General features: G+C 42.8%; 1 protein-coding gene across 2 annotated transcripts; it reads right to left on the minus strand.

The window, feature by feature from the left end:
• On the minus strand, window positions 1-27,897 carry LOC120528123 (gastrula zinc finger protein XlCGF57.1-like). 2 transcript variants are annotated; one of them, XM_039752167.1, is made up of 3 exons: window positions 27,535-27,897; window positions 14,997-15,484; window positions 1-4,724 (listed from the first exon to the last, which is right to left on the minus strand). In XM_039752167.1, exons 2-3 carry the CDS (start codon window positions 15,322-15,324, stop codon window positions 3,172-3,174), a joined length of 1,881 nt encoding a protein of 626 aa, XP_039608101.1. In that variant the 5' UTR covers window positions 15,325-15,484; window positions 27,535-27,897; the 3' UTR covers window positions 1-3,171. The 2 variants fall into 2 exon arrangements, with proteins under 2 accessions (XP_039608101.1, XP_039608103.1); XM_039752169.1 differs by lacking the exon at window positions 27,535-27,897 and adding an exon at window positions 15,959-16,148.
• Window positions 27,898-27,946: the final 49 nt, after the last annotated feature.

A 27,946-nucleotide genomic window follows, 5' to 3' on the forward strand; every position in this document is an offset into this window, starting at 1 on the left:
TTTGCTATTTAGTTTTAAAATGTTTATTTTGCTCTTGGAAATTTAGATTTTTGTTCGAGGTGTGGGATTCCCCCAGTAGGACTGAAATGGTATCTCCCTACAACTAGAGGGGAGTCCATTTTAGTTTAGTGAGCACCGAAGTGTTTTCCATTTTGTGTTAGTTACCTTAAGGCTAGTTATCATTTTTTTTTATTATTATTTAGTTTTTAAATGTTTATTTTGCTGCTGGAAATTTGGATTTTTTTCGAGGTATGTGATTCCCCCTGCAGGTCCAAAATGGTATCTCCCTACAGTTACAGGGGAGTCCATTTTAGTTTAGTGTGCACCGTAGTGTTTTCCATTTTGTGTTAGTAACCTTAAGGCTAGGCATAATTTTTTTTTATTATTATTATTTAGTGTTTAAATATGTTTATTTTGCTGTCAGAAATTTGGATTTTTGTTCGAAGTTTGTGATTCTCCATGCAGGACTGAAATGGTATCAAATGCAGCTACAGGGGAGTTCATTTTATTTTAGTGTGCACCGTAGCGTTTTCGTTTTTGTCTTAGTAACGTTGAGGCTAGGTATAATGGGTTTCTTTTGTTTTTATTTTTTTATGTTACTTAGTTTTAAAATGTTTATTTTGCTGTTGGAAATTTTGTTTTTTATTCGAGGTGTGTGATTCCCCCAGCAGGACTGAAATGGTATCTTCCTACAGCTACAAAGGAGTCCAGTTTAGTGTGCACCGTAGCGTTTTCCATTTTGTGTTAGTAACCTTAAGGCTAGTTTTATATATTTTTTTATTATTTAGTGTTTAAATGTTTATTTTGCTGTTGGAAATTTGGATCTTTTCGAGGTGTGTGATTCCTCCTCTAGGTCCAAAATGGTATCAAATGTAGCTACACGGGAGTCCATTTTATTTTAGTGTGCACTGTAGCATTTTCCTTTTTGTCTTAGTAACCTTGAGGCTAGGTATAATGGGTTTCTTTTGTTTGTTTTTATTTTTTTTTTGCTATTTAGTTTTAAAATGTTTATTTTGCTCTTGGAAATTTAGATTTTTGTTTGAGGTGTGCAATTCCCCCAGTAGGACTGAAATGGTATCTCCCTACAGCTAGAGGGGAGTCCATTTTAGTTTAGTGAGCACAGTAGTGTTTTCCATTTTGTGCTAGTTACCTTAAGGCTAGTTATAATTTTTTTTTTTTTATTATTTAGTTTTTAAATGTTAATTTTGCTGCTGGAAATTTGGATTTTTTTCGAGGTGTGTGATTCCCCCAGCAGGACTGAAATGGTATCTCTCTACAGCTAGAGGGGAGTCCATTTTAGTTTAGTGTGCTGTGTAGTGTTTTCCATTTTGTGTTATTAACCTTAAGGTTAGGTATAATTTTTTTTATTATTTTGTGTTTAAATATGTTTATTTTGCTGTTGATAAATTTTTAGTTTTGTTCGAGGTATGTGATTCTCCCTGCAGGACCGAAATGGTTTCTCCCTGTGTTTAGGCAAGGATGACCAGGGGAATTGAGACGTCTGTGCAGTTGTGGCTTCAAGAAGGGAGGGTTTGTGTTTTTTTTGTTTTTTTTTAACGACAACTTGGAATGCCAGGAGGACAGCCTTACCACCAGCCCAGAGAAGTTCACCCCAGGTACCACAGATCCCTGCAGCCTTCCATACCCTCAGCTTCTCCACCACCTGATTGATAGGAGAGATCTGAGCCAAAGAGTCAATGTGTGTGAGGTCCGCCAGGCTAAGAGGTGCCTGGTGGCTGAGCAGTTGGTTTATGTTAAGGAGCGGCTTGAGACTCCTGAGAAGCAAAAACAGCTCCTGATATTTCGTTTTGTTTGATTGAGGAGTTGTATTTGTGGTAAGGATTGAAACAGAGTCCAGTTTGTGCTTGATACCGTTACCTGAACTGAACGTGACTGAGTATACAGCAGGGTAAGAGCCTCTATGTTGTGTTACACATTCTATTTTTCTTCTTTGCATTTTTACAATTAGAGTTGTTTTGACTCAGGATTGTACTTTTTGTGCAAATATTTACATCAGCAACTGTTATTTTTACTATTGTGGAGTAAATAAAAATACATTGTTTTTTGTACATCTGCCTTCCTTATTACCCCCTTAGTCCTGGATGATCCCGAACTTCTCTCAGGCCATCTGCTTTAGTAGACAGTTTGTGACACTGTGAAACAAGAAATTACCTTTCCTGGAAATGGTCTGCTGGTGGAGAGTTGTCTGTTCAGTCTTGGGTGTTTCCATAATGAATGAAAACCACGGGTGTAAAACATCAGTGTTCTTTCAAAGGTTCTTACACATTAAAAGAAATGAAAAGGATAGCAAAATGGTCATACTTGTGGAAGTTATTTATTTCCATGAACTTCAGTGACCACATGCTTTATTGCTCAGCATAACATTTGACACAGTAATGAGAAAAAAGCAAAACACTTCTGTACAATAGAGAATCACGCGAGACTACTGATGTTGTAACAGTGATAAATGAAGGGGAAAAAAACGCAGATGGAAATGAACCAAATCATTTCAAATCTGAAGAGATCTTTACTACTGCTCTCAACCCAGTAACTGTTTTTTTTTTTTTTTGCCAATTAGGCGATATTTAATCCTCCGATCGCCTCTCTAGTCGTCATCCCTCACACACAGCACTGGCAGTAAGGTCAGTGGTTTAAGTGTGAGGCTGTGATATTGTGTCCTGTATGGCTTTGAACTCAAAGATGGTGGCCTAAAGCCTTTACAAATTTGTGATGTTCATATTTTTTGTCATCTGCCATTACATATCTAAAGTCAACTGTGAGTTTTTTCTAATCATATTTTTCTAATTTGTTTCCCATAACTGTCCTACCACATATATCTGAATGTGGAATATTCCCAAAACAGTAAAGCAGTTTCTCTAGGGGTTAATATCTCTATTTAGCATTTTTACATGTGGTGATGTCAAGTGTGAATTACACTTGTAGGTCATGTTACCACTTTTAATTTTATTTTTTTTTCATATTTTCATACATTTGTTTCAAGTGCTCCCCACATAGGACCACTTTCTGTATAGAGTAATATCCCGAATATCCCCAGAACTCCCAGACAGGCCTCAACTTTCCTTAAACTTTCTTCTCAGGCATGGATTTCCAGGTGTCTTTGCGCTACTTTCGTTAAATCACTGTTTGATAAATTCAGAGAAGCAATCAGGTTTAATCAGAAGTATGAATTTTTGCATGTTTCTGAAGACTGCATATTTGTGAGAAGCGTTTCCCACATTGAGAACAGCAATGAGGTTTTTCTCCAGTGTGAACTTTGGCATGTTTGTGAAGACTACATACCTGGGAAAATCTTTTTCCACATTCAGAGCAGGAATGTGGCTTCTCTCCTGTGTGAACTCGTGTGTGGCTCTGAAGATGGTTTATCTGAGAGAACTGCTTGCCGCATTCAGAACAACAATAAGGTCTTTCTCCAGTGTGAATTCTCGTGTGATTGTTTAGGCTGCTTATTTGTGAAAATCCTTTGCCACATTCAGAGCAGCAGTGAGGTTTCTCTCCTGTGTGAATTCTTGTATGCCTCTTAAGATTGCTCATTTGTGAAAATCGCTTTCCACATTCGGAGCAGCAATGTGGTTTTTCTCCAGTGTGAATTCTTATGTGGCTCTGCAGACTGTTCAGTTGTGAAAATCGCTTGCCGCATTCAGAGCAGCAATGAGGTTTCTCTCCAAAGTGAATTCTTATGTGTTTCTGAAGATTGTTGCTGTACGAGAATAGCTTGCCACATTCGGAGCAGCAATATGGCTTCTCACCAGTGTGTATTCTAGTGTGTTTCTGAAGATTGGTGCTGTGTGAAAATCGTTTACCACATTCAGAGCAACAATATGGCTTTTCTCCTGTGTGTATTCTTTTGTGGCTCTGAAGACTGCTTATTTGTGAGAAAAGCTTACCACATTCAGAACAACAATGGACTTTCTCTCCAGTATGAATTCGTGTGTGGTTCTGAAGATGACTTATTTGTGCGAATCGTTTGTCACATTCCTTACATCGATAGGGTTTCTCTCCAGTGTGAATTCTCATGTGTTTTTGAAGGCCACTTACAGACGTGAATTGTTTGCCACATTCAGAACAGCAATGAGGTTTCTCTCCAGTGTGAATCCTTCTGTGTATCCGAAAACTGCCAATACGTGAGAATCGTTTGCCACAGTCAGTACAGAAATATGGTTTCTCCCCAGTATGAATTCTTGTATGTTTCTGAAGACTGCTACTGTCAGAGAATAGCTTCCCACATTCAGTACAAGAATACGGCTTCTCACCAGTATGAACTCGTGCATGTTTCCGAAGGCCACTTAAATCTGAGAACTGTTTACCACATTCAGGGCAGCAATGAGGTTTCACTCCAGCATGGATTCTCTTATGCCTCCTGAGATAATTTCTCTGTGAAAATTGCTTACCACATTCAGAACAGGAATGAGGTTTCTGTTTCATATGAATCCACTGATGATCCTCACAATCAGATTTACTTTTGAAACTTATTCCACACTCTCGGCAGACATAAAAATCCATAGAGTTTGCATTATACACATATATTTGACTGCTACTGGCATCCAGTCTTTCTAGTTTTACAACAGGCAAAGAGGCCTTTGGTGAACTGCCTGATCCAGAAGTCGATTTCTTCTCAGTTTTATCACATTGTTCAAGATGAGGTTGGCGGTGAAAAGACGTCTTGGTGACTAAAGACTGGGGTGAGCTCTCCTTCTTTTCTCTGCCTGCCATAAGAGAGACACAGAGTTTAGTCCTGACATACATAAAAATAACAGAAAAAGGCATTCAAAATAGACACCAGAAGTAAGGCGCTGCCGTTCTTGCTGACACAACAAAGCTATGAAGAAGACCATTCCAAATACACGAAGCAGTCGTCCTTCTGTCCTCATATTTTTTATATAAATTGTTTTTGTAGAACAAAACAGTGTTTGTAGAGGAGAAAAAAAGAACTGAAGAAAAAGTAAGTTTATGCACACAACTCCTCTGGTCCTCCCTGCATGGAGTTTGCATGTTCTCCCCGTGTCTGAGTGGGTTTCCTCCCACTCCAAACACATGCAGGTTGGGTGCATTGGCAATCCTAAATTGTCCCTAGTGTGTGCTTGGTGTTTGGGTGTGTGTGTCCTGTGGTGGGCTGGCACCCTGCCCGGGATTTGTTCCTTCCATGTGCCTTGTGTTGGCAGGGATTGGCTCCAGCAGACCCCCGTGACCCTGTGTTAGGATATAGTGGGTTAAATGATGGATGGATAGATTATTTCAGTAATACACAAAAACAAATTAAGGAAAAAAGAATGCTTACATAAAACTTCCAATATATTTACTGACCTACAACCATTAAAAAAATAACTAACTTTAAGCATCAGTGATTTCCAAATTCTTTATTACTTGAGCATATCTTCTTTCATAAATACAATTTCACAATTTGCTGGGGTCAAGTGTACTGTATTACTAACAATCCACATGAGGGCTGATTGAAAAGTAAATGAGACAGATTCGTTCGACGACCCATGGAGCGTCTCTCACTTCGCTTCACTCGTGGCTACCTATCCCACTGTCTCGTCTCTCACACACTGCTGCTGGTTTACTCCCAACTGTTCACCTGTCCTGGGGCCTCATGTATAAACGGTGCATATGCAAAGAAATGTTGCGTAAGAACGTTTCCACGTTCAAATCGCGATGTATTAAACCTAAACTTGGCGTAAAGCCACTCACATTTCCACAGTACCTCATACCCTGTCGCACGCAAGTTCTTCGCTCGGTTTTTCAGACTGGCAGCACCCAGCATCAAAGCAGTGCTACTGTTCCTGTGTGGTTTATCTTTCTTTCTTAGATGCACATTCGTGACACGGTTTTATAAATACACTGAAACTAACTGCATATTGTTTATTAGTGTAATGCAGGGCTATTCAATTGGCGGCCCTTGGGCCACATGCGGCCCAGAATCAACCTCCAAGTGGCCCAGCCCGTGGTTCCGCCCATAGATAATAAATTAATGTATATTATTCATAAATTATTTAATATAATTTAGTATAAATATATATATATATACTAGCAAAATACCAGGCCAGCGGAGAAGTAGTGTGTTAAAGAAGCAATGAAAAGAAAAGGAAACATTTTGAAAATAACGTAACCTGATTGTCAATGTAATTGTTTTGTCACTGTTGTGAGTGATGAGTGTTGTTGTCATATATATATATATATATATATATATATATATATATATATATATATATATATACATATATATATTTACACACACACAAACATATATATATATACATATCTATACATATACACATATATACATACATATATATATCTACATATATACACACACATACATACATACACACACATATATAGACACAAATACATATATATATATATATACACATACATATCTACATATATACACACACAGCTATTTCGTATCAGTGCAATACGCTGTTTGTTAAAACGGTTGACTCCCGCTCTTACATGCAATAACAAATCAAATCATTCAGTTGTCTTTGCTCATATGTCATTTTAGAGCTGGACGCCTGGCATCTTTTTGGCCACAAGTTCGTTTCTGTTTGGTGTGAGGTTCTGTGTTGTGGAGATTCTCAGGATGGATTGCAGGTGCTCATCAGTGAGGCGACTCCTGTGTGCTGTTTTGTTAGTCTTTATCACTGAGAAGAGCTTCTCACACAGATATGTGCTACCAAACATGCACAAGGTTCGAACCGCATGTAGACGGACTTTTTTTGTTCCTCAAAGTCACGAAAGCGCCGTGCAAACTTAGTGCGCAATAACTCTAGCTTCGCAATAACTTGCAGCATCATAAGGTAGACTTGATTAACGCGGTAAGTGTTCGGCAAGGCAGCTGAAGCGCTGCATTATGGGATCTGTAGTTTATTGTGTTACCAGCGCTTCATATACCCGGCCATTAATAACAATAATACAGTGTATAAAATGATCTGGGCGGATATAATTACACACTGGGCGGATGTGGCCCGCGCCCTTGAGTTTGACACATATGGACTAAATAGAACTTGAAAAGATATATTTTTCAAATGTGATCGCGCAATTCAGATAGAGTTGACGCCAGACTACAGCCTGCATGCCTCAATGAGTCATCCTCCCCTCGTTCTTACTTTTTTACCGTTCATCTAATGAATACACTGAGTATGGCTTTACCAAAACAATCATTGATGGCGAATAAAGTATCCATTATTCGAGTATGTAGATCGATATATATATATACACATATATATGTACCAGCGTATCGCAGCGAGAAGTAGTGTGTTAAAAAGCTAGAAAAGAAAAGGGAACATTTTAAAAATAATGTAACATGACTGTCAATATGCAGTATTTGTTTTGTGAGTGTTACTGAGTGTTGCTGTCATCAAGGATTTGATTATCATTATTTCTTTCAATCAGGTGCATATTTGTAGGATGTGTTGTGTTCAAGTTACATTCCGTGTTTGTCAATCGTTGTAAAGATGACAGGTTTCATTCATCGATTCGTTTCTTACTGCATCAATAAACAGCTCGTCTTCTTCTTTATCTGAGACCTGACACACTGCATGCACGGGTTTTTACACTGTCTTCCTTTAGCGGGACATTGACTTTTCCACCGTGTGCTTTGTTTCCGCAGTAGCTGGATTTATGAATATGCTTATCAGACGCTTCATATTTTTTGCTGCCTTTTCAATTGTGTAATTCGGTTTTGTTCAGCCTTTGGAACTGTTGCTTTTATCTGTGCACTGCGCCAGTTCACGTGAGCCACTCGGTGTACATGCATCGAAGGTTCCCAGCTGTGCTGGTGCCATCTCGTGCTATGTCCATGGCTGTATTTAATGTTACCTTAGTCCTGGCACTTAAAACTTTCTCTCGCAGTTTCGCTGAGTTTGTGTCAAACACCAACCTGACCATCTCATCTTCCTCTCCATAAGCACAGTCCTTCACCCGTGAATATTTACCCGTGGCAGTTTGCTATTGGATTCCGCTGACGGACGGCCTTATATGGGCAGCCTGTCTATGAACTTAATTTAAAGTGTAGGTTTACATCGTGCTTTGTTTCCGAAGTAGCAGAACTCATGAATATGGTTGTATATGTCACTCGCTCACTTCTTATTGTTTCGCTGCCTTCTCAATTATATAATGCATGTTTTCTTCAGCGCTTTTTTGAGGTCTTCCTGGTTTTCTATGTACTGCGTGATTACGTGGGAGGCGTGATGATGTCACACGAATCTCCGCCCTCACGCCGTTGAAGCTCATCTCCATTACAGTAAATGGAGAAAAACTGCTTCCAGTTATGACCATTACGCGTAGAATTTCGATATAAAACCTGCCCAACTTTTGTAAGGAAGCTGTAAGGAACGAACCTGCCAAATTTCAGCCTTCCACCCACACGGGAAGTTGGAGAATTAGTGATGAGTGAGTGAGTGAGTGAGGGCTTTGCCTTTTATTAGTATAGATATATATTATATTAATATAAATATAGAGTATTTATTATGTCTATGGTCCCGGCAAAAACACGCATTCCTACATAAATTACGTAGCCTGCAACACGCAAACAATACAGAGCGTGCCGGTAGTAGCTTAGATTACTATCAATATGTCTTTCTCAACACTGAAACGTAAAATTGACAATGAAAACCGTAAGTTTAACCCTGCCTGGACTGACAAATACTTATTTATTTTACCGCCACATCCAAACGCCAAACCGATGTGTTTAATTTGTAATGAGTGCGTTGGAGTATTTAAAGATTACAATGTGCGGAGGCATCATGTTGAGTAACACCACACTTTTCGCACCAATTTTCCAGAGGGATCTCAAGAGAGGGCTGCAAAAGTGCAGAGTTTGATTGCATCTTACAACCGGAGCAGTATTACCATGGTGCGGTCATTCACAGCCCAAGAGAGAGCTACTGCAGCATCTCTTCGTGTTTCCTGGATACTGGCAAAAAAAAAAAGGCCATTCACAGACTCTGAAACAGTGAAGGACTGTATGCTGGCTGTCGTGGATGAGGTGATAAATGACGATAAAATTAAAATGAGCGTGGTATCAGCTATAAAAACGTACCCCTGTCAGATACTTCAAACATTCGTAGGGTTGAAATTCTTGCTGCAGATGTGTATGAAACGCTGTTAGGAGACCTGATGAAAGCTGATACTATGTCTATAGCAGTAGATGAGTCCACAGACAAAACTGATACTGCTCAGTTGTGCATATATGTCCGTTTTTTTGATGGCAAATGCTTCCGAGAAGAGCTGTTCGGCCTACTGCCGTTAGAAGGACACACAACTGACGATATAGTCTTTGGGAAAATTTCTGCCTTTTTTAAAGACAGTGGTCTGGATATGAAGCGTGTGTGCATGCTCGTGACAGATGGGGCTCCGTCCATGACAGGGAAAGTGAATGGTTTGGCAGCACGTTGGTCCGCTGTTGCATCTAAGTTGATCTCCTTACACTGCATTGTACATCAGGCGGTGTTGTGCGCAAAACTAAGCGGGGTGCTCAAAACGACAATGGACAGCTTTATGGCTATAATTAATTTTATTCGCTCCATATCAAGCCTCCATCACCGCTTATTCCACATGCTGCTGTCAGAAATGTCTGCTGAGCACCACAACCTTCTTTTGCATAATGACGTGAGGTGGCTGTCCAAAGGCAAAGCATTGGAGCGTTTCTGCGGTCTCAGAGAAGAGATCATAACTTTCCTCTGCGGCAGCAAGCAAAAAGAGGCAGAAACACACTTGAGTCGCATACTGGACGACAACTTCATGGCCGATGCCTGCTTTCTGAGCGATATATTCAAACACCTGAACGATCTCAATTTGGGACTACAAGGCAGAGACAAAACTGTCATCGACCTTGTGAAACAGATGCGTGCATTCCAAGTTAAACTGGACCTTTTTGCAAATGATTTGAGCACAGGCTGAATGCTGCATTTTCCGACACTACGCAAATGCATCTCATCCCCCGCACAAATTACGGATGTGATGACAGGTTTCATTGCGATGTTGAAAAGTAACTTTGCTGGTCGATTGGATGGACTTGATCTGCCCAAAGAGTTGGCCGTTTTTGTCAGAGACCCGTTCACTGTTGCAATAGAAGGGGACTTATCTGCCAGAGCTAAGAAACTGGTCCCTTCCATTGACGAGGGGAAATTCACACTCAAACTTGTTGACATGCAGTCATCTGTAACCATAGCACAGGAGCTTTCCACTAACGGGCCTGCAATGTTTTGGACTGATGTCAACACACATCAGTTCCCTAACATTAAGAAAGTAGCGATCGTCATGCTCAGTATGTTTGGATCAACATATACATGTGAGTCAAGTTTTTCACACATGAACTCCATAAAAAGCAACTCTCATTGCTCCCTGACTGACCATACTCTCCACCAATGCCTTCGAATTGCATTGACAACTTACAAGCCTAAAGTCACTGCTCTCGTTCAAAACAAAAAATGTCACTTCTCCCACTAAGTCAGCAGGGTAACGGTAGCCAACAATCTTATTTCTAATAGCCTACTGCTGTGCACTATTTTGTTTTATGCACTCTGGGATCAGATAGGTCAGATATGTAGTCTAGGTCAGTTTTTTTTCTTCTGTAAGTGGAAAAAATAGGGGCTACCTCAGATTCTGTTAATTCAGCTCTTTTTGTATGCACCTTTTGCTCTGCAAACTGACCAAAGTTAAAAGAGAAACAAAGAATAAACCTTATGTTTTTCAATAAATTTGTTTGTGTTGGTTTTAAAATTTGTCATTTAGAGCTGCTTTGCCGCTAAAATGACTGGCCAGCTAACCTTCTTGGTTTGACAATCTGGCCCAACTGAATTTGTAATTGAATAGCCCTGGTGTAATGCATCTGATTGTAATTAACTTCTAACAATATAATGGTCCAGGGAATGGTCAAAGTATTCCAAATACAATAGCTGCTTCATAGTTGTTACTCTCACTGCACCTTCTTCTTCATCTTTCAGCTGCTCCCTTTAAGGGTTGCCACAGCGGATCATCTTTTTCCATATTACTCTCACTGCACCACTCGGAGTATTTATATCACTGTATCTGAGTGGGGAATCACAGCAGCAGCTGATCAGAAAGAGAATTATCGGTATACAGCTTTAAGCACACGCTACCTCAGCCACGGCAAAACATTTCAAAGCCTTTCCTGTACGGACCTTGCGGTTCAGAAACAGTTTCATCCCAAGAACTTAAAACGCACTCAATCAAGTACTCCTTCTAGAACTGTTTGAACTTATATCTACAATCACCTCACTGTAAACTTGCACTACAGTTATAATATTACACAACCTGAGCCATTTTTTAAAGCGTATATTTACATATGATGACTATATCATTTTTAAGATGAAATGCAGCAAAATATGTTGATTATATTATACAGATAAAACTATAACTTCATTTAAATAATCTGTATTGTTAATAATTAAACATGTGAGGACACGGTGCTGCAGCGCTAGCTAGTTCACATATTGTTCCTGCCTCACGCTGTATATTTTCTGAGGCTGGCGTGACACTGGAAGGACAGACGGATAGAATAATTAAACACATACTATGAAGATATTTCAATGTTCCTTAAAAGTTTTGAAGAAGCTTCGTTGTAAGCTTACAGATGGCTTAACGTTTCTTACAGAGCTGATTGTGTGGCGATTTAGTATTTGGAGACAGAAAAGTAAGGACAGGAATTGGGGGTTAGTAGGTTTGAAAGAGACAGTACTGCTACAATAAATTATTTCATCGAAGGTCGCTCATGGCGCAGCAGCATCTTGTGTGAGACATGAACAATCACTGTGCCACTGTGTTCCCATGTTTAATAACGTGCTTTAACTCCTATCATCATGAAAATGATATCACATATACATCTCAGTACTTTAATTATTCAGAGAGCTGTAATATTTATTGCGACTTTGTGAACTTGAGCTTTCAAGTTTCTCCAACACGCTATGTCACTCAATCAACTTCCTTTTGTTTATACCATGGTTTAATTAAACAAATAGTATATTTTTCCTTTGCCTCCACTTGGTATTCACTGAAATTCTTCTATTTTCCCCCGTGCTTTTCCCATTGTCTTTTCACAGAAGGTTGAGCTTAAGGGCTATTTATATTGCTTTGCATATTCAAAGAGGTGTAATTCTGGGAGGAGTGGGGGCGGGACATAAAGTGTGTGCACGAGCGTTACTTTTCACGCTGATCGGGATTTATGTAGTGGAAGAATGTGGAAGTTGGAGTACGCACAGATTCCTGCATCAAAATTTTTCTGTGCATAACCACATTTCGGCTTTTGTGCTTACGCCATGTTATAGTGCGAATTCTACGTACGGCGTTATGCATGAGGCCCCTGGTGTCCTCCAGACCAACTTTTTTTCTTCTCGTCTAATTGCCCCCCGTGCAGGCTCCCCTTGATAGCATCGATCGCTTGCAAATGAGTGAGTGTCTGCTTAGAATTCCAAGAGCTAAACTTAAAAGAAGTGGTGAGGCGGCCTAGTGCTGTTATGAACCAAAAATCTGGAATAGCTGACTGATAGAAATTCGCCAGGCTAATACGGTGGAGCACTGCTAAAAACTCATTACTGTAAAATGGCTTTCTCAAAGCTTCACTGTAGTATAACCCTGATAAACTATACTGCTCAAAAAAATGAAAGGCCCACTTTTGAATGAGAGTTTAGCATCAAGTCAATGAAACTTCTGAGCTATTGATCTGGTCAGTTAAGTAGCAGAGGGGCTTGTTCATCAGTTTCAGCTCCTTTGGTGTTCATGAAATGAACAAGAGGTGCACTAGAGGTTGAACAATGAGACGACCCCTAAAACAGCAATGAATGGGTGCTGCGTGCACACAGTCCCGCGGGGTAAAGGAACCCCACGGACCGCCAGGGGTCCGCAGGAAGGCCATATTCCCCTGATGCGGGCGGGTGGCGTGCCTACTAGGAGTGCAGCAGTCTCCAACGAGCGCGCCGTTGCTGGAGGCGCCCGGGACGGCATGGCGTCAAGAGAGGCCACGCCGAGGATGGTTGCTCGGTTGGACGAGACCGGGGAGGCAAGTTCCCTGCCTTGTGGCGGCGTGTTTTTTCTTTTATAGGCAGGGACTTCCCGGATCCGCGTCAGTGGCGGGCGCATGCCGGTCTGCGGGGCTCCGGCAGCACGTCGCCAGCGTAGAAGGGGAGGCAAGATGGCCGCGGACCAGAAGTCCTTCCCCCTGATAGGCACGCGATTGGACGGTGTGTCTTGTGTGCCCGCCGATGACTGCAGAGAGGCGGGACCAAGGAATGTCCATCACGGACAGGGGGGAGACCCGATTGGGCCGGAGGAGAAAACCCACAGAAAGTGGCTGGCGTCGGAGGCTGACAGACAGGTCGGCTCCGCGTCGGTTACCTTCCTGTCTTTACCGGCTGCTCTGGCGGAGCTGGAGGCGTGCCTTCAGCCCGCAGAGCAGTGTTTGTTACAGATGCTACGTGCCATCCGGGCTGAAGTGCTGGAACTGGAGAGGAAGGCACTCGCGGCGCCGAGGACGTTTCGATCAACAACGGGACGGCGCGACGCTGGAATCTCCAGCCGGAGAGGTACGGCAGAGACGGTGAGTACAGCCGACTCCGTACAGTATGCGGGAGGGTCTGCTGAACATGGCTGTGATGTTAACGATCAGTTTCGAGTAAGCAGCTCTCCGACAGGAGGTGCGGCGCCGCGGGCTGTATGCGCGGTGAGGGGGGAGTCCGTGAGGATGCTGAAGGGATGCTGCTAAGTGCCCCGGGTCCTAGCGCCCTCCGCCCCAAGTCGGCTGCGGTCTCGCGCCACACTGCAGGGACGCAGACGGGAAAGAGGCTCTTTCTTTGTCATAAGGAGTCTCAAACCGTCATGGCGTCCCAGAGTGAACAGAGGAATAAGAGGCTGGGTGCCAATTCCTCCGATATGTTGGGTTGCTGTGCTGGGTGCACGCGTCCGGGTGCTGGCCGCCCTCTGCGGTGGCAGAGGGAATCCCTGAGGCCAGCGGAGAGAGCGCAGGCGGTGCCGGCGATTTCATCGTTAAGAGGAACACGGAAGCCGCGGAGAGGGTGCCGAACAGGCAAGTGCCGGGGTGTCGATTGGAGGGGGGAACGCTGCCCATGTGTGGCACGGGAAGGGTGCTTTGGCAGCGGTTCTGCCCCTGTGTTCTCTTTTGTAGGGACGGACCCCCTTCATTGGGGACCTTCCCTCTGATGTCGGAGCATCTGCGGAAGGATCTCTCTGCTGGTGCGCGAATACCGCCACGGCTGGAGGAGGCTGCAAGGGAGCGAGTGACTCCGACCAAAGGGGCGTGGGGGCCTCGGAGGGGGTGCCGAACGAGGAGGCCCCGAGGTGCTGGTAAGAGGGGGAGCGCAAACTGTGCGAGGCGCAGGGGAGCACCAAGTGGTGGTGCTCAGGCCGTGTCTCCGCCCCTGTCCCTGCTTGGAGAGACCCGCTTCGGGGCTGCGCTGCCCACGCGGGACGGGCCACTCTTTTCCCCCCCGAGTGGTCTTCGCTGGCTGTGGGGCAGTGTCAGGGATGCCAGGACGCCATGAGGGACCGGATGTGGGTTTGTGCCCACCCTGGATCACGTGGGGGTCGCCTTCCTGGTTGCTTTGGGGGCCACGGGTACAGGACATGGAAGCTCCACCCTGTAGGGGCCCGTGGTCACCGCCAGGAGGCGCCCCAATGCCTTGGGGAACTGTTACCCCAGCACTTCCGCCACACCAGGAAGTGCTGGGGGGAAGAATTAGGACGGCGCCCGGAGAGCTGCCACGCTGGGGCGTGGCTAGAGGAGGAATGCCGGGAACACCTGGGGCTCATCCGGGGACTCTATAAAAGGGGCCATCTCCCATCATTCGAGGCTGGAGTCGGGAATGCCATCATTAGTGACTTTTCTTATGCTGTTTAAAGAAGAGAGCTGAGTGACGACACAACGCCTTTGGCACTGCACACCGCAGCCCGAAAACACAATTCACATATAACAATGTTGCTTTAAGAATGTCACTTACATATTCCAGGAAAGCGATTCTCAATATTGGATTCTACACAAGTCATCTCCTTTTGCAATGCTGGACATGGCTGTAAACTGGAGCCACTCTCTACAGATGAATCTTCCTTAAAAATGTTCAACATTTCGCGTTTCTGCACTTCACGGCCATTGGGGCCATGTCCCAAATCCTCTACTTTAATGTCAATGAAGGCCTCCACTGCTTCCTCTTTGACTACAGAAATATTCCTTTCACATTCTTCCAGTTTCACATGGGGACTGTGCAAATGAAGGTGGCTAGGCTCCCACTCACAGTCCTCTTTTTTGATGCGGGACAGTGTCTCCTCCATAACTTCTCGTCCGGGTGAGAACACGTTCAGCAGGTTCCCTTCAGTTTCCCAGTGTCTGTGCCTTGATCTGCAGGATGTCCTTCCACATTCAGAGTCCAGGCTTGGAGGCCATTACCCATCTTATATTCCAGACTTATCAAAGTGGAAAGGTAGCAGCTTTCTGTGACAGGGGGAGAATACAGAATACTAGTTATATAACTGCATTAAAATGATCTTAAAATAAATACTCAATGACCGTATAGTCAGTTAACATAGAAAATTCAAATGCGGCCCACTCTTTGGAAGGAGAACATGCTAGGAAAGTACGAGCTAACAGCATAAAGTGAAAAAGCATGTTTTATATTTGCACAAATATTTAATTCTGGTATCCATTCATCCAATAAATCACAGCCAGATTACTTAAGTAATTATAACAGCTACACTGTTTCAAATTCATATGCATTTACCATCTTAAAAGCAGCTCTCTCATTTGTGACCTTTAACAGCCTGCTGCTTTATACTCCTAGATATGTGAATCAGCACTACGTACAAATACTACACCATATACCAATAATCTCAAACCTACTGAAAGGAATACTCCACCCAAAAAATGTATGTGTATATATATATATATATTTTTTTATGTTTTACTTACCTCATGTAGTTTGTAGTAATGGTGGACAAATGTTTTTAATCCCACAAGTCACACTGAATTGTTAACCCAGCCCCAGGGGATGCACAAACCAGTGTGTTTCTTTACAAAGTAGAAGTCACATAGGATTGCTCATTCACTGGACATCAGTCTTATCTTCAAATCGAAATATCAGTTAATTGTGACTTTCTCCTGTTTATGATGTAAGCTGATTTTTTGTAGAAGCATCTATTTAATAAATAGGCAGCACGGTGGTGCAGTGGTAGCGCTGTTGCCTCGCAGTTTTGGGACCTGGATTCGCTTCCTGGGTTTTCCCTGCGTGGAGTTTGCTTGTTCTCCCTGTGTCTATGTGGGTTTCCTTTCACAGTCCAAAGACAAGCAGGTTAGGTGCATTGGCGATCCTAAATTGTCCTTGTTGTGTGGGTGTGCCCTGTGGTGGGCTGGCGCCCTGCCCGGGGTTTGTCCCTACCTTCCGCCCTGTGTTGGCTGGGATTGGCTTTGGCGGACCTTCATGACCTGTGTTAGGATATAGCAGGCTGGACAATGACTGACTGACATCTATTTAACAACATTTTGGCAAAAAGGCATGTTTTGTGCTTACAAGTGGATAACTGATATGTATGTGGATTACTTGACACCAGTAATATCACTTTTGTACAGTACTGGTCACCATTGGCTTGTTTGATGTCTTCTTTTTTTAACCTCTGTTTTGCATGAAAACATTTTTTTTTTTTTTCGGTCATCAATGAAGAATGGAACGGCCTTTGGTCCAGATGACATACCTGTGGAGGTGTTTAGGAGAGATGGCAGTGGAGTTTTTAACCAGATTATTTAATGGAATCTTAGAAAGTGAGAGGACACCCGAGGAGTGGAAAAGATGTGTACTGGTGCTGATATTTAGGAATAAGGGGGCACGACTGTAGTAACTACAGGGGGATAAAACTGATGAGCCACAGCATGAAGTTATGGGAAAGAGTAGTGGAAGCTCAGTTAAGAAGTGAGGTGATGATTAGTGAGCAGCAGGATGGTTTCATGCCAAGAAAGAGCACCACAGATGAGATGTTTGCTCTGATGGTGTTGATGGAGAAGAACAGAGAAGGCCAGAAGGAGCTACATTGGTATTTGTGGATGTGGAGAAAGCATACGACAGGGTGACGAGACAGGAGTTGTGGTATTGTATGAGGAAGTCGGGAGTGGCAGAGGAGTACGTAAGAGTTGTACAGGATATGTACGAAGGAAGTGTGACTGTGGTGTAGTCTGCGGTAGGAATGACGGAGGTGGGATTACATCAGGGATCGGCTCTGAGTCCTTTCTTATTTGCAATGGTGATAGACAGGCTGACAGACGAGATTAGACAGGAGTCCCTGTGGACAATGATGTTTGCTGATGACATTGTGATCTGTAGCGATAGTAGGGAGCAGGTTGAGGAGACCATGGAGAGGTGGAGATATGCTCTAGAAAGGAGAGGAATGAGGGTCAGTAGGACCACCAAGACAGAATACATGTGTGTGAATGACTGGGAGGTCAGTGGAATGGTGAGGATGAAGAGAGTAGAGTTGGTGAAGGTGGATGAGTTTAAATACTTGGGATTAACAGTACAGAGTAACAGGAATTGTGGAAGAGAAGTGAAGAACAGAGTGCAGGCAGGGTGGAAAGGGTAGAGAAGAGTGACAGGAGTGATTTGTGACAGATGGGTATTAGCAAGAGTGAAAGGGAAGGTCTACAAGACAATAGTGAGACCAACTGTGTTATATGGGCTGGAGACAGTGGCACTGACCAGAAAGCAGGAGACAGAGCTGGAGGTGGCAGAGTTAAAGATGCTAAGATTCGCATTGGGTGTGACGAGGATGTTTGTGTGTATATATATATATATATATATATATATATATATATATATATATATATATATATATATATATATATAGGTTCACCGACAAAAGCGCAATAGACATATGTGCCCCGACAAAACCGCGACAGACAAATAAGCGCCGACAAACCCGCTAACTGGTTTTCGAGAAATGTGCGCCGACAAAATCGCGAGAGAGGCCAAGAGAGTGGGACGTGTACGTGTGCATTATGTACACATTATGTGATAGGTTTTGAGGCCAGTTTTAATCTGCATTTTGTCGGAGCGCATGTCTATTTCGCAAATGTCGGGTCACATATTTACATATATATTTACATATATATATATATATATATACACACACACACAAAGTGAGACACAAAATAACTGGATTTGTAAAGAAAAAAAAAAATGATTGATGAATTACAGCATTCTAAACATAGTCACCTTCTCTATACTCCCCCTCCCAATTTATACACTGCTCCATACGTATCTACCATTGATTGAAACAGTGCTGAAGTCTTCTTGCTTGAGGCTCTCCAACAGGCTTTCCGTTTCTGTCTTCACTTCATCCATTGAAGAAAATGTGTTCCCTTCAGGTCACTTTGGATTTTCGGGATCAAGTAAAAATCACAGGGAGCGAAATCGGGCGAATAGGGGGAATGATTGAGGACAGGAATGCTTTTGTCAGTCAAAAATTACAGAAAAAGCATTGTGCAAGAGAGCATTGTCTTGTCTTGTCTCACTGTTCGCTTTTTTCAACTCGTGTGGCAATTGTTGTGCAGATATTGACTGGGATATTCACAGGATATACCTAGCCGGTCGGCAGTTTGACAGGGCGTGTAGGAGCGGATAAAGTTCTATGATTCACGCCCCAAGCCCAGTCTGGTTATTTTTGTGTCTCACCTCGTGGGATTTTTTCAAGTACCGCCCTCCTCTCCACAGTTCCTGCGCTCTCAGCTCTTACAAATTTTTGTTTTCCTCACTTTAAGTTCCCAATTAAAGAAGACCTATTATGTCATGAAGAGTTATCAACAGAAAAAATGAATATGTGGGCAATCCTAGCACAGAAAAATGAGGAAGTCAAATTAATTATTGCCAAAAATGTCAATCAGTTACACGGCAAATTGGTTAAATGCGTATCAATAGACTATGCTGAAACAGTTGGTGGTAATAATGCATATGAAAACAACAACTTATAATATCCCAAAGAATATCTGCAACCGTTAACACCATACGGTCTTCCTCTGAACAAATTACTGTAGAGAGAAGGATGCATCCAAGAAAAGTAATGTAGGACATCTTCAGTGTGGAGGTGGAGGACGCATGAGCACTGGATGACATCGTTGAAGCAATGAGTGCTGGCTGTGAGGACAGGCCACCTGACGCTCGCTGTGCACTCTTGAAAACCTTTAATGGCACCTTATGGGTTCTTTACGGAGTTGTGTGATTTCTCATAGAACTATTGCTTGACAAGGCCCAATTTCATTCTGAGAAGGATTCTTTGCATATGAAGTTGGTACTTGGTGTTTTGAAAAACTTCCTAATATGAAGAAAAATACCTGAAATCTCTAATGTCTGGTAGGCTACCTAGCAGGACACTAACGGGTTAAGAAAACCAGCACTTAGCCTGTGTTATTATATGCATCGGGAGTCCTTTTAAAATCAGGAGCTATCGGTATTTCCAGAATCTTATACATCTATCCATGGTTACTTACTGTATGGAGCCTGTTACAGATCTAAATAAATATACGTCGTAAGGTTCTTTCTGGAACCTTCATGTGGACAGATTTTTTGGGAACCATTGGCAGGGATCTCAAACTCCAGTCCTGGAGGGCCGCAGTGGCAGCAGGTTTTTATTCTAACCCTTTTCTTAATTGATGACCAGTTTTCCTGTCAATTAACTCCTTTTCCATTCATTTTGATTTACTTGGTTTTTATTTTTTTTAAGATTTGTACCTGTGGTATAGCGGATCCGCGGCTTCAAAAAAAAAAGGGGCCAGTTTTAAATCCAAAGAGCTGTGTCGCACCCCGTGGGTGTGATTACATTACCGTGGGGAGTTAATGAAGTAGTTGGGGTGAGTCGCACCTGCACGCATGGGTGCGATCACTCTCAGTTGCTTCATTAGCTTTCTGCAGTGTGTGATTAAGGTGCTGTACCCATGGAGATGTGAGTATATATATACAGGTTGGCTTGGTGTGTGTGTGTGCCCTGAGGTGGGCTGGCATCCTGTCCGGGGTTTGTTTCCTGCCTTGCGCCCTGTGTTGGCTGGGATTGGCTCCAGCAGACCCCCCGTGACCCTGTAGTTACGATATAGTGGGTTGGATAATGGATGGATGGATGGCACTGGGCAAGGGGGAAAAGAGAAAAGAAGGAAAGAGGTAAAAAGATGTGAAAGGCAGTCTTAGTGGGAGGATCTGGCCACCTGAAAGGAGGAAGCAGTGCAAGCTGGGGCCCCGCAAAGAAGCGTTAGCTGTGCCGCTCTAGGGACTAGTTCACTACACTGAACATTTGGGTGGAGTGTGGTGAGCAAGGCAGGTGCCCTCCTTAGGCTTCCGAGGTGCGACCACCTCGGATGGTCTGGCCATGATGCCTGCAGGCAGCCAAGACGGAGGTCGGCCGCAAGGAGCTTGTGGCTATGTGAGTAATGGGTGAGCCAGGGAGAATGAAAAGGAGGTGGACTGAGATCAGGAGGAGTTTGTCTGCATTTTAACCTCCGATTTTTAATGGATTTATTTATTGATTATTTTTTATTCCCACTTTTCACTGGATTTTATGGATTTATATATTACTTGTTTTGAACACTGAACAATTGACACTTTTGTTGTTTTTTTTTTTATTTTTGCTTTGACTGTTTTTTAATAAAAGCACTTGACCACTTTTTCCACCATCCTCTGGCTTCATCAGAGAATTGTCCTCATTTGTCAACTCATCTCGGTCATAACTATCGACGGTGTTGGCTCAGCAGACTCCCATGTGAGAAGACGGAGTCTTGTAGGGGACCAGCATCATCACAGTGCCCCTGAATTTCTCAGTTATTCCTCTTTCCTTAAATGGCACCCAAACAGAAATGAAATGGGAACCGAGTGAAGCAACAGAAGACCAACTAAGTCAAGGCCTCAAACTCCAGCCAGTTGCTTCATTAGGAGCCAAGTCTTGTTGTTCATTAAATTCCATGGCTTATCGCTGCTCTCATTGTGCAATAGCAGACATTTCCGAAATTGTTGATTTTCTCTTTTCTAAGAGCAGTGATAAAATGTTTTAGGGACCCGAGTGTGGTATAGCGGGTCCACAGCCCTCTCAGCAAAGGCCAGCAGTTTTATTTAAATAAATAATCACCACGCTCGCGTTGTGGGGGTGGGCGAGGGGGCATGGTGGGCGTAGCAAGCTGCAGGGCGATCTGCGGTGTGGGCGTTTCTCACCTAGTGCACAGGTGAGGGACTGCCCACATCCGTGATTGTTCCTGTGGCTAATGTGCTGCAGCTGCTATGTCCTCTCGGTATATATAAAGAAGCACGAGTCGGTTAAAAAGGAGAAAAACAAAACGGAAAGAACAAACAAGAAAAGAGAAAGAAACGGAGGTTGCAGCAGGAAGCAGTGAGGAGAGCGAGTGAGAGCAAGTTGGTGCAGCAGGAAGCGGGCGGGAGTGATTGGAAGGCGCAGGACTCTCCGCGGAAAGTAGCGGGAGTCGGGACTTGGGACGTGGTGTTCCCTGCACGACAGCCTTGGCCATTAGGGAAATTCCCAAGTCGCTGTCCAGAGGAGCCGACCGGAGCCAAGGTTTGGTAAGGCAACTGAGAGCAGAAGCAGGCACAAAGAAGGTCAGCTGCAGAGAGAGCGTCTCACCTGCTGTAAAGCCCAACCGGAAGAAGCAGGTGAGACGCTAGTTTGAAAGAGGCACCGGGCTTGTTATTGATTTTAAAGACTGCTTCCTGATGAACATTTTAACCTCGTTTTAAGAAGATTTTTCTATTTATTGATTTTAACCTCCACAATTCACCTCTGCTTTTATTGAAGTATTTACAGTGGGATGCAAAAGTTTGGGCAACCTTGTTAATAGTCATTATTTTCCTGTATAAATCGTTGTTTGTTACGATAAAAAATGTCAGTTAAATATATCATATAGGAGACACACACAGTGATATTTGAGAAGTGAAATGAAGTTTATTGGATTTACAGAAAGTGTGCAATAATTGTTCAAACAAAATCAGGCAGGTGCATAAATTTGGGCACCACAAAAAAAAATGAAATCAATATTTAGTAGATCCGCCTTTTGCACAAATTACAGCCTCTAAACGCTTCCTGTAGGTTCCAATGAGAGTCTGGATTGTGGTTGAAGGTATTTTGGACCATTCCTCTTTAAAAAACATTTCTAGTTCATTCAGGTTTGATGGCTTCCGAGCATGGACAGCTCTCTTTAACTCACACCACAGATTTTCAATTATATTCAGGTCTGGGGACTGAGATGGCCATTCCAGAACGTTGTACTTGTTCCTCTGCATGAATGCCTTAGTGGATTTTGAGCAGTGTTTCGGGTCGTTGTCTTGTTGAAAGATCCAGCCCCGGTGCAGCTTCAGCTTTGTCACTGATTCCTGGACATTGGTCTCCAGAATCTGCTGATACTGAGTGGAATCCATGCGTCCCTCAACTTTGACAACATTCCCAGTCCCTGCACTGGCCACACAGCCCCACAGCATGATGGAACCACCACCATATTTTACTGTAGGTAGCAGGTGTTTTTCTTGGAATGTTGTGTTCCTTTTCCTCCATGCATAACGCCCCTTGTTATGCCCAAATAACTCATTTTAGTTTCATCAGTCCACAGCACCTTATTCCAAAATGAAGCTGGCTTGTCCAAATGTGCTTGAGCATACCTCAAGCGGCTCTGTTTGTGCTGTGGGCGGAGAAAAGGCTTCCTCTGCATCACTCTCGCATACAGCATCTCCTTGTGTAAAGTGCGCCGAATGGTTGGACAATGCACAGTGACTCCATCTGCTGCAAGATGATGTTGTAGGTCTTTGGTGCTGGTCTGTGGGTTGACTCTGACTGTTCTCACCATTCGTCGCTTCTGTTTATCCGAAATCTTTCTTGGTCTGCCACTTCGAGCCTTAACTTGAACTGAGCCTGTGGTCTTCCATTTCCTCAATATGTTCCTAACTGTGGAAACAGACAGCTTAAATCTCTGGGACAGCTTTCTGTATCCTTCCCTAAACCATTATGGTGAACAATCTTTGTCTTCAGGTCATTTGAGAGTTGTTTTGTGACCCCCATGTTGTTACTCTTCAGAGAAAATTAAAGGAGGAGGGAAACTTACAATTGACCCCCTTAAATACTCTCATTTCTCATTATAGGATTCATCTGTGTATGTAGGTCAGGGGTCACTGAGCTTACCAAGCCAATTTGAGTTCCAATAATTAGTTCTAAAAGTTTTGGAATCAATAAAATGACAACGGTGCCCAAATTTATGCACCTGCCTGATTTTGTTTGAACAATTATTGCACACTTTCTGTAAATCCAATAAACTTCATTTCACTTCTCAAATATCACTGTGTGTGTCTCCTATATGTTATATTTAACTGACATTTTTTATCGTAACAAACAACTATTTATACAGGAAAATAATGACTATTAACAAGGTTGCCCAAACTTTTGCATCCCACTGTGTGTAATGAAGATATTTTTGAATCACTGCACTTTATTTGAACACTTTTTGTTGACTATCTTAATTAAAAGCACTTTGCACTTTTTGAACCATCCCCTTGCTCAATTGTTGTTGTCTCACTGTGTAGCTCAACTCGGTTATATCTATTGACGGTGTTGGGTTCAAGGGCTCCCAAACATCGATGGGAGTGTGGAGCAAAACCTGCATCGTCACACTGAGCAGATCAACATTCCTGAGACGGTCATCATTCTTTATTTTCAGATATTGTATGATGGACACAATTTGCTGCTCATGTTTTGGCTCATTTTGTATCTCGATATTGCTTGACAGCTAATTAAGGAAAAGGAAACAATGAAGGGGTCTGATTCTTCAAGAGCAAGTCAAATCAAATGAATGTAAAAGGAGTTAATTAGCAGCAACAACAGGTCACTAATTTAGAAAAGGATTAGCCACTGTGGCCCCCAGGACCAGAGTTTGAGACCACTGCCCTATGGCGTCGCTCTGAAGAACGCTCTCTGGCACCTTGATTTTTAAGTGTGTGGGTAGGCATGGCCTGTGAAGAAATTTTTTCTATCCCTGAGTAATAAGAATGTAAGTTTAATGTCACTGTGCTCTACACAAAAATTATTTTAAACATCCACTCACATGTATAGGCCAGGCCAAAGTTAGCAGACAGGGGCTCTCAGCATTTAGAACTGCTAGGCAAGCATTTGAAGAGAGAAGGTACAAATACGAAAATGGGCATTGTACTATTTCTTTATGTTAGAGATGAAATCGAATCCTCTCCTTTCCTTGTTTGGAACCTAAGTAAAGGCCTGCACGTGCAGAAGACAGTATATAAAGACTTGGACGGCAGCCAAATACTTCAAAGCCGACGGACGGATGGGTGATATCGTCATCCGTCCTGAAAAGTCTTTCAGCTCAACGATGGAAAAATGGCAGGCTGTAGAGATCAAGATCCCACCTTGGTATTGTCTTGCTATTTGGCCTACTCGTCTGTTATGCCGCGTAAATCGTCATTAAAGAAAGTTAAGTTATTTTCTCTTATGTGATTTTTATATAGTTTTCGGTTACTTAAAACGCCGCAATTACAAAAGAACTTATTCCAAGTAGGGAGCTATTGCCCCTAAAGAAACACCCTGTGGCATGAGAGACAAAACATAAGGTGTGATGTCGATCAAGGCGTGTGGCCTGAAGCAGAGGAGATACTGGATACGACATGGGGGTCCATTCATATTGTTTTCTAGTATTAGATACTGTAGACTGTTACCTATGTAGTCGTTACTCTGATTTCCTCTGTGACATTATTGTGCCCTAAACCGACTTCAGTTGTCTACATTAACATGACACTCACCAGCCACTTTATTAAGTATGCTTTGTTAACACAAATTGCTAATCAGCCAATCACATGGCAGAAACTCAATGCCTTTTGGTCTGCAGATGTTGTCAAGGTGACCTGCTGAAGTTCAAACTGAGCATCAGAATGGAGAAGCGAGGTGACTAAAGTGACTTTGAGTGTGACATGGTTGTTGGTGCCAGATGGACTGGTCTGGGGATTTTCACACACAGCTATTTCTAGGGTTTACAGAGAATGGTACAAAAAAGGGGAAAATATTCAGTGAGCGCCAGTCCTCTGGGTGAAAAAGCTTTGTTGACGTCAGAGGAGAATGGCCAGAGTGGTTTCGGCTGATAGAAAGGCAACAGTAACTCGAATAAGCCCACCTTACAAGTAAGGTGTACAGAAGAGCAGCTGTGAACACAGAACATGTCAAACATTGAAGCAGGTGGGCTACAGCAGCAGGAGACCACACTGGGTGCCACTCCTGTCAGCCAAGAGCAGGCAACTGAGCCTACAATTCACACGGGCTCACCAAAATCGGACAGTAGAAGTTTGGAAAAATGTTGCCTGGTCCAACGAGTCTCAATTTCTACTATGACATTCAGATGGTAGGGTCTAAAAACATGGAAGCATGGATCCATCCTGCCATGTTTCAGTGGTTTGGGTTGCTGGTGTGATGATGTGGGAGATATCTTTTTTGACATAAACACTGAAAAAAAAATCTAACATTGATGTTGTTCATTCAACGTAAATTTTCTCTTTCAAGCAACTTAAGATTAGTCATTTAGTGTTGCAGTTTGAAATATCTGGTTTCAGATCTCAATCAAAGTAAAAAAAAAAATTGTTTGTACCAAATTAAGTTATGGTGGAGGGAATAAACATAAAAATCCTATTTCATTTAACTTAATATTTTAGGTTGTTCATGTGCTGTGTTTGAGGGGCCGTTTGTATATTATTTTGGTCAAACTTTCCAGTTTGGTGGCTTTCCAACTGCCAAAAAAGAAGAACAACTTAAAAAATAGATTTACTTCAGTAAAAAAAAACCAAGTGAATTGCACCCAATCACTCTAAATGATTTGCCTCAGCTTAAAAATTGTGGGATCAATAAGCTAAAAAGAATTATATTGGTTCAGATTGAAAATATTAAGTGTGAATCATCACATTTTTTTTTCAGTGCACTTTGGGCCCCTTAATACCAGCTGAGCATCGTTTAACTGTCACACCCTACCTGTGTATTGTTGCTGACCATGTCAATCCTTTAATGACCACAGCATGTCCATCTTATGGTGGCTCCTTCCAGCACCACAATGTGCCACGTCACAAAGCTTAAATCATCTCAAACTGGCCTCTTGAACATGGCAATGAGTTCACTGGACTCAAATGACCTCCACGTTCACCAGATCTCAATCCAACAGAGGAACTTTGGGATTTGGTGGAATGGAAGATTGACATCACGGATGTGCAGTAACTGCATGATGCTATCATGTCAGTATGGACCAAAATCTGCGAGGAAAATTTCCAGCACCTTGTTGAATTGATGCCATGAAGAATTCCGGCAGTTCTAAAGGCAAAAGTGGGTCCAAACTGGGACTAGCAAGGCGTACCTAATAAAGTGGCCGGTGAGTGTATATTGCAATTTTGCTGTTTTTCAGTACCGAGTAATATCTGAGCTGTTTTTGTGTTTATTTCCTGTATTGGTTTCATGTTTTTAATTTGATCAATAAATATACAGTTAAGTTTATGAAGTAAATTTTGTTCTTATTGGTCATACTATTTTGCTGCTTTCATCTTTGTTCCAAATACCACCAACATTAATGTTTTGCAGAAGAGAAAGAGAGTAATGCGGTATAACTGTCTGTGAATGTTGAAAAGAAATGTAACATTCGCCGAGAGTGTTGAAATGATTGATCGACTGATTTTGATGCATTTGAGTGACAGTTGAGAGAGTTTAAGGGCCATTATTTTGTGAAACGTTTTAACAGTTGTGAGCCTGCAACCACCTTTCTTTGCACTCCCTCCAGTTTGGTGTATTTAAAATCACCTCGTGCAGCTGCGGTCTGGTCTATTGCACTCCTCCTACTCGCGAGTCTTATCCGGCCACATTAACACTAAAGAAACCACAAAGGCAAATCCGATCGTTCCTTTTTTTTCTTTTAAGTTTCGATTTTTTTTTTTATTTTTTTTTTTGTCTCGTTGAATTCGCATAAGACACGAATTCGACCGGTAAGTGAAAACTGAACTTGAGCTTTAAAGGGTGACCTCGAAACTTAACGATTCAAACAAAGGGGATCACGTGAAAACAAAACAGCGCATGCTTCATACATCCCAGCTAGGATCGCTTGTAGCCCCTCTCGGTCAGGCCAGTTGGGTGTTTATTTTAACAAACGTTCTTCTTCCCGGGATCGAACTTCGTCAACAGTTCCCCTCAAGTGATCAAACCTCGGCTTATGTTATCAGTCAACTTTCCACCCCTACCGGCGTCGCTCACCTTAGCCGATGACGTTGCGCCGCGACGTCGCACAGACAGTGACGTGATGAAAAAAAAAAATCATTGCAGATTTAATCATCTTTACAAAGCTCGCAATCCACAACTCAAAATTTACAACCACATACGAGTTCACATCTCGATTCCAGGCTTGCGTTTACGTGTCATTTTGCTGCTTACATAACAAAAAAAGGGATTTGCACCAAGCATTATTTAAAAAGAAAATAAAATCGGACTTGTACTAACCTGGCTAAAGTGCTGTGGTACAAGGTCAGACTTTCGTACGCCCACTGGTCTCTTCACTGCCCGGGATTCCCTGCTGCCTGTCAGCGAAGCGTCCTCGTTTCAGTGCGAGACTCGCGCATGCGCCTTACTACATTCCTGCCTTTTTTCTCGTTTTCAGAGATTGTCCCAGACTGCAGCCCTGCTACCGTCCTCAACTTCTCCTTCTCGTCGGAGTATTCCCGTCTTCACGCACTCGTCACTTGTCTCATAATTCTAACTTTGGGCATAGCTGTCCTGCCGAGACGGACACTCTCAGGAAAGCTAAATAGATGTTGCCGTCGTTATCGCCACCGCCTCCTTTTTTTTACTTCGTTCCATTTGTTTGACAGACCGAATTTACACTCGGTGATCTCTTACCGCCATCTACAGGATG

This window comes from Polypterus senegalus, chromosome 4, assembly GCF_016835505.1.
Source record: "Polypterus senegalus isolate Bchr_013 chromosome 4, ASM1683550v1, whole genome shotgun sequence".
Lineage (NCBI taxonomy): Eukaryota > Metazoa > Chordata > Cladistia > Polypteriformes > Polypteridae > Polypterus > Polypterus senegalus.